This window comes from Homarus americanus, unplaced genomic scaffold, assembly GCF_018991925.1.
Source record: "Homarus americanus isolate GMGI-L3 unplaced genomic scaffold, GMGI_Hamer_2.0 scaffold31037, whole genome shotgun sequence".
In the NCBI taxonomy this organism is placed as follows: domain Eukaryota; kingdom Metazoa; phylum Arthropoda; class Malacostraca; order Decapoda; family Nephropidae; genus Homarus; species Homarus americanus.
The window spans coordinates 6,039,949-6,060,043 of record NW_024722227.1 but is presented as its reverse complement, the minus strand read 5'-3'; the positions used below and the strand labels follow the sequence as shown (position 1 = coordinate 6,060,043).

Sequence of the window (20,095 nt, the reverse complement as noted above, 5' to 3'; positions counted from 1 at the left end):
TTCCCAGTTATCGGGGGACCTTTTGCTCATCCGGGCATTTACAGAACAAGATCTTCAGGGGATCCGCAAGCTTGTTACACAGTTCTCTTAACACTCTGGGGTGCACTATGTCGGGTCCGGGACTCTCGTGAATCTTTAGCTTTGACAATATATTTCTTATACCCTCTTCTGAGAACACAATTTGGGTCAGTGTTGTTAAACCGTCTTCAAACAGGAAGATTGTTCGCATCCTCTCTTGCTTTTTCTCACCGTAAATTCATCTCATTGGACTCGACAGTGCTTTTATCCCCCACCGTGGATGAAATAGCTTATTAATTAACTAAAAATTACATATTTGGGCAATTCACTATTCAAAAGTGAGCCCTTCTCTACCTTAATATTTACCGTGAAAATACCTGATTGGGAAGGTAACAAAATTATATCCCTCGCATAATTTGCTTATTTGTTCACAGTGAATAATAAATAATTAACATTATTGTTGGGTAAATTTTATGGGTATTATCATAATGCAAGGTATAATGACTGGAGCCAGTGGCGGTGTTGGTGAAGGTAACAAGTGGTGAGCCTGGCAGGACCTTGTTGATGGTAACATTGCTGAAGAAATAAAATGTCAGCGATGGAGGTGGATCCACAGGAGGAAGAAGTCGAGGTGCCCTCCTCAAGCACCTCTAAGCAGGACAAGAAGAGGTTCGAGGTCAAGAAGGTAAGACCTATAATAAAGATAAATGTGTTGGTGCATTTAAAACACTTATGCCTAATCATGTATTTATGCTTTTGGTTAAGAGTTATTATTTTTTCGGTTGGTATTATTTTTATTTCTTTGAAGAAACTGTTAATGTTTGGACTTTAAATGTAGGTTACATTATATGTCAACTATTCATGGATCGTGATTTATTTGGAAGTAGTGTCGAAAGTTGAATTCAACGAAGAAAAAAATGCAAAAATATCAAGACGTCTTGACATAGCCTTATATCTTCCTCCATCCTCTCCTCCCTCGTTTCAAAATGTTTGGTTAGGCTTAGGTTAGGCTAGGCTAGGCTAGGCTAGGCTTAGGTTAGGTTTCATTGCAGACCGGTAAATTTTCTTATGTTGCCACTCTACGAAATTGAAGTTGAAACTGTATTTTTTCGATGGTTTTTGGATGTGTTATGAACGAATTTGACCTTCATTTCTGGCGCAAATCAATAGTTTCTGATGATAAGCCCCCCTCCCATCTCAGATTCTAGAGATTTACTATAAAATTCTGTGGTTAATATATAGGACTAACCCACCCGGGCTGCATAGTGCCGATGTGGCCATATCTCGCCTCAAGAAATGCCTCAAATTTCACCATATTATAGTAAGTTCTTTCTGTTTAATATACCAGGGAAGTTAGGTAAGGTTAGGTAGGTTTGGTTGGTTAGGTCTGTTCTTCATAACCACAAATGTTAAGTAGCTTTTATTTTAAAAAATATCCGTTTTTTAACATTTCCTCAAAAAACATGTGTCCACTATAATATAAAAATGAAAATTCGGCGTTTTTATAATTGTTTTCAATCAATTTCGCCCGCAGGTTAGTCATATATAATTACCAATACCTTAATTAGAAGTTGAGGGGCCAAGGACACGTCATGACACGGCACCTCACTGCGCATGCCCCAGAGCCATACTGTTGTAAGTATGGAAAACTTCAAAAATTCATTTCTGAAGTTATTCTTTTCCCCCTTGTTGAAATGGAGTTAAAAATACTCCAAATAAGGATTACTAAAGGTTGGGGAGGGTCCGACTAATTACCCAAATGTAGCCGCAATGAAGTCAAATAATGGTCCTACATGAATAAATCGGACTGCCAATCACTTCTCGACTAGTATTTGGTGTCACGAAGTCACAAAAAATTGGCAAACTTAATTTAATCTGAGTTAATAGATCGCGTGCATGTACCGAGGGAGCGAGTAATTACCCAAATGTAGCCGCAATGAAGTCAAATGATGGTCCTACAAGAATTAATCGGACTGCCAATCACTTCTCGACTAGTATTTGGTGTCACGAAGTCACAAAAAATTGGCAAACTTAATTTAATCTGAGTTAATAGATCGCGTGCATGTACCGAGGGAGCGAGTAATTACCCAAATGTAGCCGCAATGAAGTCAAATGATGGTCCTACAAGAATTAATCGGACTGCCAATCACTTCTCGACTAGTATTTGGTGTCACGAAGTCACAAAAAATTGGTAAACTTAATTTAATCTGAGTTAAAAAGATCGAGTGCATGTACCTAACCTAGCAAACCTCGACTAGTATTTGGTGTCACGAAGTCACAAAAAATTGGTAAACTTAATTTAATCTGAGTTAATAGATCGAGTGCATGTACCTAACCTAAGACAACTCAGATTAAAGTAAGTTTACCAATTTGTTGTGACTTTATGACACCAATAATAATCGAGAAGTGATTCCACTACGCTTGTAGGACCATCATTTGAATTGCGACTACATTTGGGTAATTACTCGCTCCCTCGGTACAAGCACGCGATCTATTAACTCGGTTTAAATTAAGTTTTCCAATTTTTTGTGACTGACACCAAATACTAGTCGAGAAGTGGTTGGCAGTCCGATTTATTCATGTAGGACCATTATTTGACTTCATTGCGGCTACATTTGGGTAATTAGTCGGACCGGGTTGGGGATGGTTAAAACATTCGGCCGTGTATTGGCCGAAACTGCAATAATAACGATTCGTTTGAGGTTAGGCTATGTTTGGGTAGGTTAGGTTAACAATGTGAAATTTTAAATAAACATTTTTGCCATAACTACGAAGTCGTAACTGTGAAGTCGTAAATAATTACCCAAAGCTAACCGGGGGGCTCGATAGTTGTTCGATGTTCTGACCTGTTTGTGTACCGCCCATCTTTCCATGTTCTGGGTGTGTACCACCACATACGAACATACTGTACATAAGTAAATGTTAAATATCTTGGTTAATGGCTGTGGCTTCTTTTTATGAGAAGTTTTTTTTTTTTTTTGTGCATATTTAAGTGTTTTACCCAAATCTGAACTTTTATTTCATGTGCAAATTAGTTAATTTTGTAAAAAAAAAAAAAAAAAAGTTAATACGTATATAGGTACTAACCCGCCCGGGCTGCATAGCACCAATGTGGCCATATCATCTCACCTCCAGAAAATGTCTCAAATTTCACCATATTATAGTAAGTTCTTAATGTTTAATATACTGGGGAAATTAGGTAAGGTTAGGTAGGTTTGTTTGGTTTGGTTGGTTAGGTCTGTGCTTCATACCCACAAATGTTAAGTAGCGTTTATTATAACCCCCCCAAAAGAAAAAATATACAGGTATAATATACAGTATATATACCTGTCTGTGTGTATATATATATATATATATATATATATATATATATATATATATATATATATATATATATATATATATATATATATATATATATATATATATATATATATATATATATATATATATATATATATATATATATATATATATATATAATTTTTTTTTATAACATTTATTGACAAAGCTTGGAGTACAGTTTGCCTATTCTGAGTAATTCAGTCAGGTCTTTACACTAAGGGTGGTATCACTTCTCACTGCCATGCAGGACAGAGGTTCATACACAAAGAAATACATCATATTCATTCACAGTATATATAGGTCATGTGGGTGATGTCACTGTTCATATACAAAGAAATACAGCTCCTCCCCGACTTAAGACGGGGTTAGGGACCCAAATCCAGGTCGTAAGTCGAAAATGCTTAAATAATACACAGAAAATTTAAAATGGGTGTCTCTTTTTCTTCTCAGCATCACAAGACTCTCATTTTTAAGCGAATTACAAACAAAAATTTTGTCTGTCTACTGACGTTGGGACTCGAAAATACGTAATTTGATAAAATTTTGATACGACTGAGGCAGCTCATAAGTCGGGGAGGAGCTGTACATCATATTCATTAGCAGTATGTATAGGTCAGTCATGTGATGTCACTGTTCACTGCCATGCAAGAGTGGTTCATATACATTGGACGTCATATTCTAATTGAAGACTAATTACTGTGGGCTAGTAAATTTGGGATAAACAGCAAGAATGTCCTCAAGCACCCCCCTTGATTCAATGTAGGAATAACAAAGTTCATGATACAATAAGTCAGGTGGCCTGAAGTCTTTGACAGTGTCACATTCAATAATATAGTGTTTAAGTGTATGCTTTAAAGGATTATCACAAAGTTTACATGCTGAGTGTTTCGGTATGGGTAAAGCGTTACTAACTTGCCAGATGTGTCTGTATCCGAGCCTAATTCTGGCCACGACTACATCACATTGTCTGGTTCTGTCCTTATGCTGGCCATACCGGTACCTCTTGTTACAAAATTTGTCATATCTACTAATGCTAACAACTGCCAGGTCTCTCTGCATTTCTCAGTTCTTCTAGATCATAGTTCATGATTCTGACTTGAACGTTTTTAAGTACAGCATTGGACAGGCCAAGGTCACAGTCAACATTTTCTTTCTTGCATGCCTCATTGGCCAGTTTATCAGCACGGTCGTGATACCTAATTCCAACATGGGACGGTATCCACACAAATTCGATACAAGAGTTGTTCTTATTGGCAGTTATCACATTTCTTTTAATATCAAATACAACTTTAGACATAGAGCCTGACGGGCTGTTCATTGATTTCAAAGCACTTTGAGAGTCACAGAATATCACCCCACCTCCATTTTGTTTACGTAGGGTGATATTCTGTGACTCTCAAAATCATTTAAAACACGTCAAACCATCGGAAAAATCATAAGGATGACCGAAATTATGATTTTACACAAGTGAAGTACCTTTTCTGGTGTATTTTGATGTTTTGTTTATAAGAACCTAAATCTGACCTTCACTTTCTTTGGGAATTTCCCATTTCTTAGTAAAGTATCTGACATTTTCTCAGAAAAATATATTTCCCTGTAAAAAATGAAGACATTAAAATGAATCTTTACCAATGTTTCTCTTTGGTTCATAAGATAAAATTGGGTAATGATTCATTTTAGTTCGAACATGGAATTTCGTACAGCACTTACATTTATGACTATCCCACCAACGTGTTAGTTGGGTATTATTTTAGTTTTAGTCATCCGAGGAATATCGGGAATTTAGGTTAGGTTAGATATAATTCCTGGGTTCTGTGGTTAGGTTAGGTAAAGTAGGTTTAGATATCTTAATACAGGGATGAATGAAACTAAAATTTTACCGTTATTTGTTTTGATGTTTATTTTCTTACTATATTTCATCAGGTTTTTTTTTTACGGGGAATAGCCCACTCGGGCACGGGTCATCAACCCACAACAAGGCCTGGTGGGGGGCGAAAAAGCAGGAGTAAAAATAAATTAAAAATAGAAGAGAAAAAGATAATATTGAACTCGCATTTTCTCCGTTACCTTGAACGCCATACAGTATTCTTTTGTCGGATCATCAGTATGGCTTTTGCCAGGCGAGATCTTTTGGTGATCTGCTCTCCTATTGCACCCATCTTTGGTCATCCTCTCTGAGGGATTATGGTGAAACTTTCGTCATCTCCAAAGTATTTGACAAGGTATGGCACAAGTCTTTGCTTTCTAAACTTTCATCTTATAGTTTCTCTCCTCCACTTTGTTCTCTAATTTCTAGCTTCCTTGAGAACCAATCCGTAGCGGTTGTTGTTGAGGGATTGATCTCTCGCGCTTTCTCTACCAATAGTGGTGTCCCACAGAGTTCTATTTCACCTACTCTCTTCCTTCTTTTTATCAATGGTTTACTTCACACTACGACTAATTCTATCCATTCTTACACTGATGATTCTACTCTTCACTCTTCACATTTTTCCCTTCCCCCTAATTCTCAAACTAGATCTATTTCTAGAGCTGATATCATTACATCAATCAATGCGGATCTGTGCAGCATCTCCGAATGGGGAGGTAGAAACTTGGTTAAATTCAATAGTAGTAAACCACATTATTTATCAATTGCACTTTCCAAATTAGATGATTTCCCGCCAATCAAATTTCAGGATGCAATCATTCTGCCAAATTCTAAAAGATATGCTAGGCCTCACCATTTCCTCTAATATGTCATGGAAGCCACACATCCTCAACATTGCTAAAGCTGCCTCCCGAAAGCTGGGAATGCTGTACAGATGCCGTAGCTACTTCACTCCTGAGCAGTTGCTTCAAGTATATAAGGGATTCATTCGTCATAATTTGGAGTACTGCTCTCATATCTGGGGTGGTTCTTCTTCTGTCCAACTATTAGATGGGGTGGAATCATAGGCATTTTGTCTTATTAACTCTCCTCTTTTATTTGATAATCTCTTCCCTCTCTCTTCTCCACAATGTTGCCTCACTCTTTCTTTTACAGGTACTTTAACAGGCAATGTTCGGTGGATTTGGTATCCAGTGTACCGCTGGCAAAGCCATGGGCTCGTAATTCTCGTCATGCCCTCGGTGCCCACCAGTTCTCTGCGGATGTCGGTCACGCTAGAATAACCCATTATATTACGTCCTTCTTTCCTCGCACAGCCAAACTGTAGAATGCTCTGCCTTCTTCTGTTTCCATACCCATACAATCTGTCTCACTTCAAAAAGCTGGTTTTCCGGCATCTTTGTGGTGTAGATTAATCTCTCTTTTCTATTTTAATTTCTTTTTACTCTTATTTTTCCACTCCTTAGGTCCCGTTGTGGGTTGATGACCTGTGCCTGGGTAGGATATTCCCCGTAAAGTGGGCAGGGCTTTAAGTAGAGGGAAAAAGAACACCAAACAAGCCTTTGTAGACCTTACCTAACATATACGTAATAAAAATCCAAAAACTGTGAAATGCTTACTTACTTTATTTGTGTTTTCAGTGTTTAGTATGTGATGATGTAGTTTTTGGTGTCTAGATGAGGAGAGGGACCCATAAACTCGAAAGCAATTTTTAGCCTTTTTATAGGTTAGGTAAGGTTTACAAAGGTTTGTTTGGTGTTTTTTCCCTCTACTTAAAGCCCTGCCCATTTTGAACAACCAATATTCTTTGGTAATTTAATTGGGGTGACATATCGGTTAAAATACAAAAAAAAAAAAAAAAAAATTGTGATGGAATGTAATAGAATGGTTTTTCTTTCTCCCCGAATTTTCATAGAAAAGATTTTTAAAATACAGCAACTTCACTGTTTTATAGTGGACACCCGTAGTTGTAACTTATTTATTGGTATTTATATTTATTCCTCACATTTACTTGTACTCTATATATAGTTTTAAGAAATTATGGATACAGGAGGAAAATTCACACAAGTTTTTTCCTTAATACTTCCTGCTAAAATGGTTGATGCGTTTTATATGGCTGTGTGCCTTATACGTATGCCGTAAAATACGGTAAGTAATGTATGGACTGTTCATTACCCTGTACTATCGTGGTATACTGTGAAGTAGTGATTTCTCCTCCCTCCCCCTCCACTCTTGTCGGTTAACAAGCGGACCAGGTAAGAACTGTTTACTGTATTCCTTTTGTTTTTTCCCTTATGATAATTTTTTTTTTTTTTTTGCCACATTCTGTTTGAACGAATGCGTGTGCATGTAACGGAGTACTGTACAAGAAAATGAAGAAAATAACTGTCATGGATTTTATATAAAGTCTAGGTGTGGATGTTATATTAGGTTATATTATACAGTATTGGGTTTTTATATTTCTTACCGTAGAGTTCGATACCTTCACACTGGTTACTTAAAGGAGATTATGGTGTATCTACGTAGAAATTCACTCCACCACTCTACATTCCATGATTTATACTTGATTAATGATGATTCAATAAGTTCCATTAATTTCCAACATCCATCTAAGTTATTGGTTATACTTTGTCATAACCAATTAGTCATCACCTTTAGTAATAATAAGATATGATCGCAGATACGGGCAGATAATTGCACTTACATTTATTTTGCAAGCTTCCATGCAATGACTTACAATTTGCATGGATATACGAGTCACTCACATTCACGCTGTAATAAAGTTACTCTTCTAGAAGAGGGAATTTTCAACTTGGGGACACATGTGATTACTCTACTGTAGGTATGACTTAACAGAGCCTTAATTCTGCAAGTGATACATTTACTGCCAGCCTGGGTTGCTCTTGTTGCAACCAGGCTTCCGCACAGCTTTCCACGGGGAATAACATAAAAAAAGTACTACTGTATTGGGTTACCACACATAGTCTCGCGTCACTGACAGTCATTGTAGACAGTTGTCGTAGCAAGGAGAACTGGTAAGCGTGACTTGATTAACCACTTAGGTTCAGTAGGCCAGCCTGGATTGCTTTTGTTGCAACCAGGCTTCCACACGTGATTTTTCCACGGGGATAACAAACCTAGGTTAAAACACTTAATCTCGTGTCGATCACGGTCACTGTAGACGGGTGTCGTGCAGGAGAACTCTGTAAGCGTGACTTGATTAACCATTTACTGTAGGTTTGATAGGCCAGCCTGGATTGCTCTTGTCGCAACCAGGCATCCACACGTGATATTTCCACAGGTTAACTTGGGTTAGCACACTTAGTCTCATGTCACTGACGGTCCACAGGATGGGTGGCGGCGGAGGACTCTGTGTGGTGTCCTGTTCCCTTCAGGAGGAAGAGGGTGGGGATGATGTCTTAACACATGGCCTAGGGAATACTACTAACTGTGTTTTTGGGGCGTGCGGCGATGAACAGTACAATACTGTCTCAATAGCCTCCCCCTATAGACTGGCAAACATACCACTAATGGAAAAAATGTCGTGGTCATGGCTCGCCGGGTGCCTTATCTCTAGTAAAACAAACTTTGAAATTGGTTGCGTGGGTAAGCCTAACGCAACCCATGACAATAACTTACATGTACCCGAAATTACAAGTTGAAGAATTACATATATCACAGCTCACCTTCACCTGCTCTTGAGTCAGGTGACTGCTACACAATTACGTGTCATTTCCAGAGATGATATTCTTCATTATCCCTTGTTTGAGATATTATTTTTTGTTTCTGTTTGCTCAGCGACCGAATCACTTAGCGATCTGTTTTTCAGGAATGCATCCCAATCGCTAAATGACGCATCCCTGTACTGTGTCGTTTCAATTATAGTTATCATCAAAACAACAACTGGAAAATATGAAAGAATTATATCAATGTCTTCAGGTGCTAACTGTTTGCTCCACTATTACATGTAGTACCAAGATTCATTTGATGCTGTACGTATATTCTGAATATGTATTTATATTATGCTATGTATATTATGTATGTGCTCCATTTATGTACTATTTATTCAGCCTAACTAGTAGCGTGTGGCAATATATTTAAGATATCCCACATGCCTAATTAATGTGCCTGGCGACGTATGGAAGCTGTTAATGTCTCACTTGCCATACGTCGTCTATAGAGTAGTTGACCAGTGGACAGGTTGAAGAGCGCTACTCCCCTTGTGTACATATCTCTTATCCAGTAAATCGAACCTACAAAACTATACAGGTGTTTGTGTTCGCTCCTGTATATTGAACTTATTACCCAGAACACGAACAGATGCCATAACAAGAAATTGATTGCAAAACTAGGTTTTTCTTTCGTATTTTTCTTAAAATAAATAGTGGAATGCATCTTTTTTGGAGATATTACCCATGATTAGACACTACATTTACCATTGCAGATGATGATGATGATTTACCATTACAGTAGCTTCAGTACTTGCATTCTTATTATTGAGGGCAGATGTGTTCAGGGTAAGGAAAGTAACAAAAAGGTCTCAACTGTTCCTGATGGACATAGATTCCCTGGGGGTTTGTGAGGTAGTGACAGTTTTATGACTGATAACTAAAGATTTTAGGAATTAATCTTTGTTTTAACAATATAGGTGAAGTTATTTACTGGCTGCTTACTAACATTTTCCTAATTTTTCAGTGGAATGCTGTGGCTCTCTGGGCATGGGGTAAGTAGAGTTTTATTTATATTGTAATACAGGGGGTCCCCAGGTTACGACCGGGTTCCGTTCCTGAGGACGTTCTTAAGTCGGAACACATGCTATGTGCATACCATACTTATAAAATAACGTTTAAAATCTCACTATATCATGGCCCAAGTCCTTATATACTGTACATCTAAAATCACTCAATTTAAGACAAAAGAATTAGAATGACAAAATACAGTAAATGAAAGTAAAAAATAAATCCGGTAAATAAAATACTTGTACTGTACTGTAAATTTCAAGTTTAATTCCATTTGTATCAGCGGGCATTCGTAAGTCAGGGAACCCCTGGATGCTGTTTCAAGTATTGTACTGTACCTGTTTGTATATGATTGCTCTGTAATATCAAACACCAATTTGTAAATATAATGGTAACCACCTTTATGAAGCGAGTTTGTTAATAACCGCTATTAATATTTATAAATCTTTAAAACGTTCGGCCTTTATTATTATGAAATATTGCATTCTTATCTATTTTTGTTTTTACTTGTGGTAGGAAGGATAGCATGCATTTTAATCTAAACATGGTACTACAAGGACCTACAGGCCTATAGATGGATATTTATTGAATTTTTAAAGACTGATGATTGTATGTCATTTGTATGCTAGCATAAGTATTTTACACTATCTGTGCTCCAGTGTTATTCATACAGTACAGTATACAGTTTTCCATAAAAAATGTTAAAGCAACATAGTCCATAGAATAAATACAGGTTCTTCAACTTTCAGATATTGTTGTTGACAACTGTGCCATTTGCCGGAACCATATTATGGATTTATGCATAGAATGTCAAGCTAACCAGGCCTCAGTAACATCAGAAGAATGTACCGTAGCATGGGGAGTGTGTAATGTGAGTAAAAATGTAGTACAGTAGTTACTGTTAGTATTTTGTCTGGCTAGTGAATGTTGGTTAACTTGAGCAAATTTGTTTTCAACTTGACATCATTTCAGAATGATTCATGTTAGCCCGTATTTGGTCGAGTTATGGAATCTTAAAATATTACCTCCTTAATTGGCTAAAAAAAATTTTTATTTATTTGTTTCTTAAAACATGAGTATTTTTGTTTTTCACCAAAGTTTCTTACTTCTACATTAATTATATATGTATAGGTGTATTTACAATGTTACTTCTTTGTTTTTTAGTTTATGATAGGATGATATTGCTCAAAGCAGGGCATCAAACGCAATGGAACAATCACTCGCTGCAGCAATACCTAGTGCCTTTGTGCACTTTTTCTTGTAACACTGTTTTCTTGCATACATGATCAGATCTCTGGGCATATTTCTTTGCACATGTTGAGGGAAGCAAACGTGGGAAGTGGTGAGAAGAGTGGCTGGATGTGTGTGGGTGTAGTGGTGGCAGTGTGTTTCACCTTCCGACTCCCTATCACACCTTGCCTAGTAGCAGTATCTGATTTAGAAGAGCATTTTGAAGGGAAAGTCATTGCTGAAACAGGCTGATGTGTCTTGAGAGGTTGCCATTTGTTTTATTTTATATATATTAATCCTTCTGGGCCATTTAATAATAATAATAATAATAATTTACAGGTTATTGAAAGAGCTTGGCAGCCAGAAGGCTGAAAATATACAGTTACATATTTGGGGAATGGGTTTCGAATTACAAGTAATATACAAGTAACATTTCAGACGCTGCAGGGGTTTTTAAAAGTAAAACTAGTAGATTTATGTACTAAGCCGCTCAGAGAAGGCCACTCATGTATGTAGATCTACGAATTTGACCAATAACAGGTTAAATTCCCACCAATACACTCATGTTTGCCACTCAAGACTGAAAGCTATTGTAGACAAGAGCCACACAGCTGTTGCTGTGCATTCCACTCTTCATTTGACTCACAACATTAGCCCCTTATTCCAATTGTCACCTTCCTGTATTTGAAACATTTCCTCTGCTGACTACAGATGATATATAGGAGCTAAATACCCAGCCTCATATTGTGTACGGACATGCTGCGCTGGGCTATGCAGTTTTGAGTTTTGTATTGAGATTAAGAGGGGTTTTTGGTCAGCCCCCACATGCTCATTTTAAATACTCAATGCTATTTTTTATTTTCTTTTTTATTAAGCCAGGTTTTCCTGTAGTCACAGTTTAACACACAGGCACCATGATCAGTCTTTAAAAATTTTAGTCTCTTCAAATTGACACTGACACTGACACCATTTTTGCAATTTTCAAAAGAAAAAAAAATCATTCAAAATCAAGTACAGTATAGTCTGGGTTTATGCGGTTAATTAAACCCATGGAGGTCCGCGTATAAAGCAACGCTCGTAAATAAAATAACAGAACATATGGGATTAATTGAAATAGAGACTGGGCCGACAGCCAGACTACCCTTTTTTTGGCTATCACCGACAATACGTACATTGTAGTAAAAATAACATCTTAATTTTATGATGGTATGCATACTCAATTAATATATAAGAGAAATATCAATATTATTAAGTTTTTTAACACTTACGTTAGTAGAAGAGATGGCTGGACACACGGGGATGGGGGGTTGGTTCCAAGGCAGAGGGCAGATTATTGGCCCTCACCTGTATCTTTATCCACCACGGAGGCTAGCAGGGCCTCCTCGTCAAACCCCTCAAAGTCCACATCCTCACTATCACTGACTTGGGCTGGCTGTGGTGGTTGGCGGGTGAAGAACTCGGTGATGTTTTGTTGACGGCTAGCATTGATGTGGTCGTGATAATGCTGAACATAGGGCTCCAGGGATTGCAACAGAAGGTTATTAGACACTTTGTAGCGATGATTTCCTGTGTCTTTGGCAAGGAGGAGCTTCAATCTCTCGGCTACCTCGATGATTTCCTTCACATCAGCATGTGTTAGTTTCTGCTCTTGTTCTTCTGTAACACCTCGCTGCTCACTGACGTCATCATCTTCCAACATCTCGTCCGCAGTCACCTCGGGTTGCCTAATTACCTCCAGGATGTCCTCATTGGTGGTCTCGGAGAAGCCTGCAGCTCTAACACTTTGTACAGCCCCTCTTGCATTCTCCAATGCCACAACAACAGACGGAGTCTCGCCAGCCACCGATTGCCTCTGCCTCCCACCTGGGATACCCTCCAACACATGACGCCATGCGTGTCGAATCGTTGCCACAGATAGCTGCCCCTCCATACCTCCAAGAAATCAACAGCCTTCTTCACGTTAAACAGCTTCCAGAACTGCTTGACCCGCATTTCTTGGTCCGCCAAATCTTGTTCGTGCTCCTTGTCCTCGCTATCGGTGCCACTCTAGGTTCTACAGTTCATCCTTGGTGTTGAAGTCGTTCAGGAGCCGAAACTTCTTGGCGGAGAAAGCAGCCTTCACATTGCAAATCAACTCCTGATCCATGGGCTGGATTAACGACGTAGTGTTAGCAAGAAGGAAGACCACATTTACGTTGGGGTGACGATCCAGCAAAAGGGACGAGTGTCCTGGTGCGTTGTCGAGGAGCAACAAAATGTTGAATGGCACATTATTTTCCACACAGAATTTCTTGATATCAGGAACGAGACAGTTGTCAAACCAGGAGAGGGACAGACCAGAGAACATCCACGCCTTCCCTGGGGTTAGCCAGTGGACATTTAACTTGCTCATATCCATATTCTTGTAGGCATGCGGCTTGCGGGCTTTGTGGATCACAGACAACTTCAGCTTAGTGCCGGAGGCATTGGTGGTGAACAGTACGGTGATGCGTTCCATCTGCATTTTGCGCCGCCGACACTTGCTCGCAGACTTGACTACGAAGGTCTTGGATGGCAATTTCTTCCAGTACAACCCTGATTCATCCATACTGAACACTTGGTCGTCAGTGTACTGTCCTTCCTCCATAATTTTCCGTAAAAATGGGGTAAAGTTCATGGCGGCAGCCCGGTCGGCACTTGCTCCTTCTCCGACTATCTCAAAACAGTATTCGTGATCTTGTTGCATTGTTTAAAACCTTGCAGCCACCCAGCAGAAGCATTGAAGGGCTTGGGCTCTGCAACTCTCATTTTTCTTGCCACTGCTTTGTAGAGTTCTCGGGCGTAGTCCTGCTCTGCCCGAGTGTCAACTGCCATGTTCCTTCTAGATTGACGAATAATGTAGCTTACCAAACAACTCTGTCTTCAGCAGCACCTTATTGTGGCAATATTTCACCAGCGAGGCACCTACAGACTTGGTAATGTTCATGTGTTCGTTGATTTTGCTGGCATCCTTCTTGATCGTGCGGATGGTCGATTCATTCACTCCATATTGTCTGGCCATATTCACCTGCCTCGTGCCTTTTTCTAACTCCTGAACGATCTTGTACTTAACCTCATAGCTTAAGGCGCGTCGCACCTTCTTGGGCTTGGGGCGGATTGGGTCAGGTAGATCAGGGTTTCTCAGGGGTGGTGGGGGTCAGCGGTAGCCATTGTGTAGAAAGAAAAAACAAAACCAGTTCCTGGGCACGAATGAGTATACGCGGGGACAGTGAGATTGGCACGGCCAAGGTCATCAGCCCTGGTGGCAGGGCGAGCAAGGTTAAATAAACCAATCACAGCGTGCAGCAGAGGGGGTGCCTGGGTGGTAAGAATACATGGCCCAATCACAGTCCGCGACGTCATCGGCACGAGTCTGACGTCAGTGCCCAGCACCTTGCCCGCCGCTTGGCGTGTATATGATGGCATTTACCGCATAAATAATAATTATCGCGTCTGGACAGGTGCCGCATAAGTGGCAATTCGCGCATAAAATATCTGCATAAATCCAGACTATACTGTACTGTAATTATGAATGTGAGATTTTGGCAAGTAAATCCTCAAACCATTCTGTAATGGTAATCCAACACTAACTAGATATGTGGCAATCCCCCCTTGTGCAATGTTTGAGCACTTCAATAGTGTCCCAGCAGTCAAGTAGGGGTGTGTTGTGCACCTTCCCTTTAATTTTTTTCTGTTGGCCCTCTTACACACTCCTGCCCTTCATTGTGCAGTAATATTTGTCTGTAAAATTATTTTTAAGATTATTTATTGGTTTTTACAAAGTGTGTTTTGGTTTATTTTTCAATATGTGGTCTGTTCAAAAAGAAACAAAACTTTTTAAATAGTGCCCCAACGAGCCGGCGCAACGTGCTCGCGATGGGAGCACTGTGTAACGGTGACCTTGACCTTTAGTCTAACACTAGCCGTATCACGCCACGTCAGTTAGCCATCGAGCTACACGTGCTATAGTGAACGTGTGTTTAGTGCACTTGGCAATTTGTTGCAAGTTGAACAAAGAAGGATCTTGAAGAGCAACGTGTTTGCGTGAAATTCTGTTTCAAATTGGGAAAAACTTTAAAGGAGACTTTTCAGGCTTATGGGGAGGATTGTTTGAGCCATACGCAATGTCACGTGTGTTACCAGCGTTTCAAAAGGGAAGACGATCCCAAATCTGGACGTCAGTCGCTCAAATGTGGAGGTGACGTTGATCGTCTTTTTTGATTGGAAGGGCGTCGTTCATCATGAGTTTGTTCCACGTGGTCAGACGGTCAATAAAAAGTTTTACTTGGAGGTCCTGAAGCGTTTGACGGAGGCAGTGCGAAGGAAGAGGCCTGAGGCATGGACAAACAAGACCTGGATGCTGCACCATGACAATGCTCCTGCTCACGCGTCGCTTCTTATCCGTGTCTTTGGTGAAGCACGAGATGACTATCGTCCCCCCCAGCCGCCCTACTCTCCGGATTTGGCCCCTGCGGACTTTTTTTCCAAAAGTTGAAATCCACCCTGCACGGTCGCCGATTTCAAACGATAGAAGAAAATGCGCTACGAGACCTGCACACCCCTCAAAACGCGTTCCAGGACGAGTTCCAGAACTGGAAAAAAACGTTGGAAGCGGTGTATCAACAGTGGGTGGGGGGGTACTTTGAAGGAGACAAGTCTGTTCAAGTTGTAATTAAAGCAATAAATTTGTTTTTTTAAAAGGTTCGGTTTCTTTTTGGGCAGACCTCGTACAGTACAGTGTGTGAACCGTTTTTTTTTTTTAATTGCTTACAGCTAAAATTTGCAGTCAGTGTCAAAGGTTCGCTCCCTCCCAGAATGAAGCAGCAGCGACCCTAAATGAGATAAAACGGCACAACCTCACCAGACAACAGTCAGGGTAATTGAGTTCGGAGACTCATTCCTGTAACACGGTTTCACCACGGGAAGCGAAATTTTTTGGGCGATGTACATGCTAGCAAAATTATAAACCTCCCTTAACATACCGAGACACTTATTGTATCCAATGGAATAAAAATTAAACCAAAAATAAAAATAAAAGTAATGGCTAAAACTAAAAAAATATACATTTTTTTTTTTTAAGCATTTTCCCTGTTTTTGTTTTTCCAATTTATCATTCTTATTATATTACTCTTATCCAATTTCTGATGTTAAAAATGTCTGCCTTTTTATTTTTTTTTTTACCCAACACTAAGTTATTGTGTTTGCAAGTTGCATTAAAAACTAATGCATAACTTCACATAAAAAATGTCCTCTGTTTTTCAAAAGTTTGCTGTACTGTTTTATTTTAAAGAGTAATTTTACATAGAATGTAGTTAGTTTTATAAAAAAAAAAAAGTTAAAGTAAAATGGATCCAAAAAAGAAAAAAGATAGTGTGGTTCTCCCTTTCCAGAAAGTCACAGCTAGCCCTGTGCATGGGAGGGGATGATGATGATATGCTTATAGTGTTAAGGGTTAACAGTGGCATGGTTATCTTGTACTTTCCTTAATCCAGTGGTTCTCAACCTTGTTTGCCCCATGCACCCCTTTCACCATGTCAGAATGTCATTCCCCCCCTCCTTTCCAAGATTGTCTGCCTCAAAAAGTGCATTCCAAATAATATGCAGATAATACTGAAAATCCTTTATTTTTTCCATATTAGTATCAGTTCCCCCCCCCTGAAAACCTGAGGGGGGAAATTCCCCCCTGGTTGAGAACCCCTGCCTTAATCCTTTCACTGTGTCGGCCAATTTCGGCGGTATTCTCCAGTAAGTGCCAAAAGTCACTAAAAAATGGAAATGCTTACATTAACGTTTTAACGACTTTTTCTTAATGAAAAAAGTGCGAGGAATCTATATTTAACAATTAAAAAGTCATAAAGTAATAAAATCTAAGGTAAATTTATGATTTTGTGGGGAAAACACTTTTTTCTTGCAATTTTTTTTTTCATGATAATGGGCAATATCATAACTAGATATGTCAGATAGTGTAAACTACAATGATAAATAGTTTATCTTCCATTGAAGTTACATAATTTTCTATTACTGACCTGCACAATGCAAAAATCACTTGTGCACAGACGAGAATGTTAGTGGGTAAATGAAATAAAAGATCTGAATAGACTAGGTATTCTTTTGCACTTGTTAATTATTGGACAGACACAATATAAATTAAGATTACAGAGATGAAGTTGATTGTAAGACAAGGAGGTAAACCACCTTTGGGAATATATATAGGTAAAGAATAAATTCATATACTGTACTGTATATAAAAAAAAAAAAGATTTTCCGTTCACATTTTACTTGCCTTAGTCGCTCACGTATTCCAGACATTTCTGAAAGGCAAAGAAAGACATGAAGTATCGGAAAACCTGTCTTGATATGCCTTGTTTGGCTCTCTGGTTATCTGTCTCTCTATTTCCTCTTATATTGTTTCCTTTCTCCTCTATTCAGTATGCACTAACTTTTTCTAATACATATTTCATATAGGACACACTTATACTTTTAAAACAATTTCGAGTTTAACCCCGTTCGTTCGTAAGGCGAATGTTTGAAAGTCGGGGGACCCCATTTACTGTAATGTACTACCCAATGCAATAAAAACTATTAAGGAAAGGCTAAATCAATGTTTAATGCAGCCGTCAGCCGTGCCATTTGCAGACGCTGGCTACTTAACACCTGGCTGCTCTCAAGTGTTGCCATAGCAACCATCCTGGCTGCCTCTGCCAACCTGCAAAGCTTCTTCTCCCACCGTCACACACAAAATATTTTTTATTCTCTTACCTTTTTGACCTTATGATAGTTATTTCTTTTACTTTTTTGCACATTATGTAGTACTTAGGATTGTGTATGCATGTAAGTGAGTAAAAAATAAGTGAAGATGAGTTTTCATCCAAGACTACGAGTTGAAAAATAATCATAACATACTGTAACTTCCCACAGCTCATCCTGCTAACTCTCGCTGGTGCACGAAAAAACATTTGGTCCATTTGTTTCTGACCTTATGATAATTATTTTTTTTTTTTTGCACATTTTGTATGCAGAATTGTGATTGTGTGTGCCTCTAACGGAGTGACAAAAATACAAAGTTTTGTTTATGCTGTACTGTATACCCAAAATTACAAGTTGAAAAATAACCATAACTACCTCAGCCTGTTAGGAAAAGCGCTAGGGGGATGTGGCTTTTCCAGCTGACTCTCGGGGGGCATGTGATTTGAATATTTGCCAGGGCCCAAATTCATGAAAGCAGGGAAAGCTTTTGTAACTAAATGGTGTAAATTTAGGAAATTCGTGTCAGCAAATTTTCGTATCACAAACGTTCATATGTCTAGGGATACTTGTACCATGATTATTTAGGTGCCAGTATAAAGATTGTCTAGGAAACTGACTATAATATATTGTAAAGCATCTTTAACACATAATTTACTATTTGTGTCCACAGCACGCTTTCCATTTTCACTGTATATCCCGATGGCTGAAGACCCGTCAAGTCTGCCCCCTAGATAATAGGGAATGGGAATTCCAGAAGTGAGTATCTATTAATTTATTTGTACATACCTACTGTATATATAGATAATATCAACCAGAATAGGTTGGATCAGTTAGGCCAAGCAATTCATTTGTCAACATGCAGTATATATACTGTACACCTGGTAACTGCACTGATTGGGAACATAACCTTCACTGATTTGCCTGTTGGATGGTGGGCAAATAAGAATAGTTAATAGGAAATTTAGAGAAATGGGCTTAATTTTGAAAGGGAGGTTAAGATTATAAAGTATTCAGTAGAATTAGGTGTTTTTAGGGTCTGGATTGGAAGTAAAATTTCAACAGGAAAAGTTACAAATTTTAATTGTATCATGAAGTGTACTGTGAAGTTATTAACTTTAGTTGGGTTACAGTATATATATGTGTTGTTTAAAGCTTATAATAGCACTTTACTGTATCCAGATTCATTTTGGAGGAGTTACAGTGAATTAAATACCTACCGTACTCTTTAGCAGGGTTGTTAAAATGAGCCACATGAAGGATTTTATTAAAACACCCTCTGTAAAATATTGAACTATGCTAACTGAAGAGCCCATTAAAATCACACACACACACACACTATACCCTGGATCTACTAGTGTATAAGTGATTCCCTTGGATCCCTGGCCTAACATGTTCTTTTTTTTCAAGACCTATCAGTTGGTAAATACCCCCCCAGTACATTTTCTTATTGATAACCTTGTTGTAGAAATAATATCTTAAGAGTATTTACTTTACTGAAGACAAATTTTCTTTTTCCACAGATATGGCCACTAGAAGAATTAGATAAGTAATATTTCTTGTGTGTCTTCAACTATTCTACACTTCATTATACAATACCTGTATTTAGTATTTTGGTCATGTTGAAGAAATTCAGCCTTTCTTATATTGTGACATTACTCTCTCGACATACACCTTGTTTAGTGCTTGTGGATAATCTAGACTAAATAAAGTACTTGTGGGTTTTTTTTAATTGGATTTTATTACTCCATACCATTTTTTTTTGTAGTTTACATTTCATTTAGTCATAATCTTTGTTGGTCCATTTGTTAACATTAGACATTTGATCTCTGTACCCATCTTAACCTTTTGATACAGTGAACCGTAACAAAATTATAATAACTTGTGTATAAACAACCTCCTGGGGTGCAGGTTATATAAATTGTCTGGTACCTTTATATGAAAAGGTCCAAACCTAAACTCCATCTTGGTTGGATGGAGGTTAGCATAGGAGCTCAGTCATACCTGCCACACATGTGTTAGCTGGCTGTGTGCTATGTATGTGGGGTACTTCTGCTTATTTTTAGAGCCTGGATGTTCAGGCAAAATGACAAATACCTACTTATTTATAAAAAAAACTATATATAATTGTCAC

General features: G+C 38.5%; 1 protein-coding gene across 1 annotated transcript; it reads left to right on the top strand.

Annotated features, from left to right (window-relative positions):
• The first annotated feature begins 545 nt into the window (after nt 1–545).
• Nucleotides 546–19,693, top strand: LOC121862336 (RING-box protein 1A). Its single transcript, XM_042360553.1, has 5 exons — nt 546–703; nt 9,926–9,953; nt 10,719–10,840; nt 18,635–18,720; nt 19,485–19,693. Exons 1-5 carry the CDS (start codon nt 608–610, stop codon nt 19,495–19,497), a joined length of 345 nt encoding a protein of 114 aa, XP_042216487.1. The 5' UTR covers nt 546–607; the 3' UTR covers nt 19,498–19,693.
• The last annotated feature ends 402 nt before the right edge of the window (nt 19,694–20,095 follow it).

Excerpts from the sequence above, each read along its gene's own strand:
- LOC121862336 (XM_042360553.1), top strand. The coding sequence starts at position 608 with ATGTCAGCGATGGAGGTGGATCCACAGGAGGAAGAAGTCGAGGTGCCC. Across the intron at positions 9,954-10,718 it reads TGTGGCTCTCTGGGCATGGG|ATATTGTTGTTGACAACTGT; the intron begins GTAAGTAGAGTT and ends TTCAACTTTCAG. Across the intron at positions 10,841-18,634 it reads TAGCATGGGGAGTGTGTAAT|CACGCTTTCCATTTTCACTG; the intron begins GTGAGTAAAAAT and ends TTGTGTCCACAG.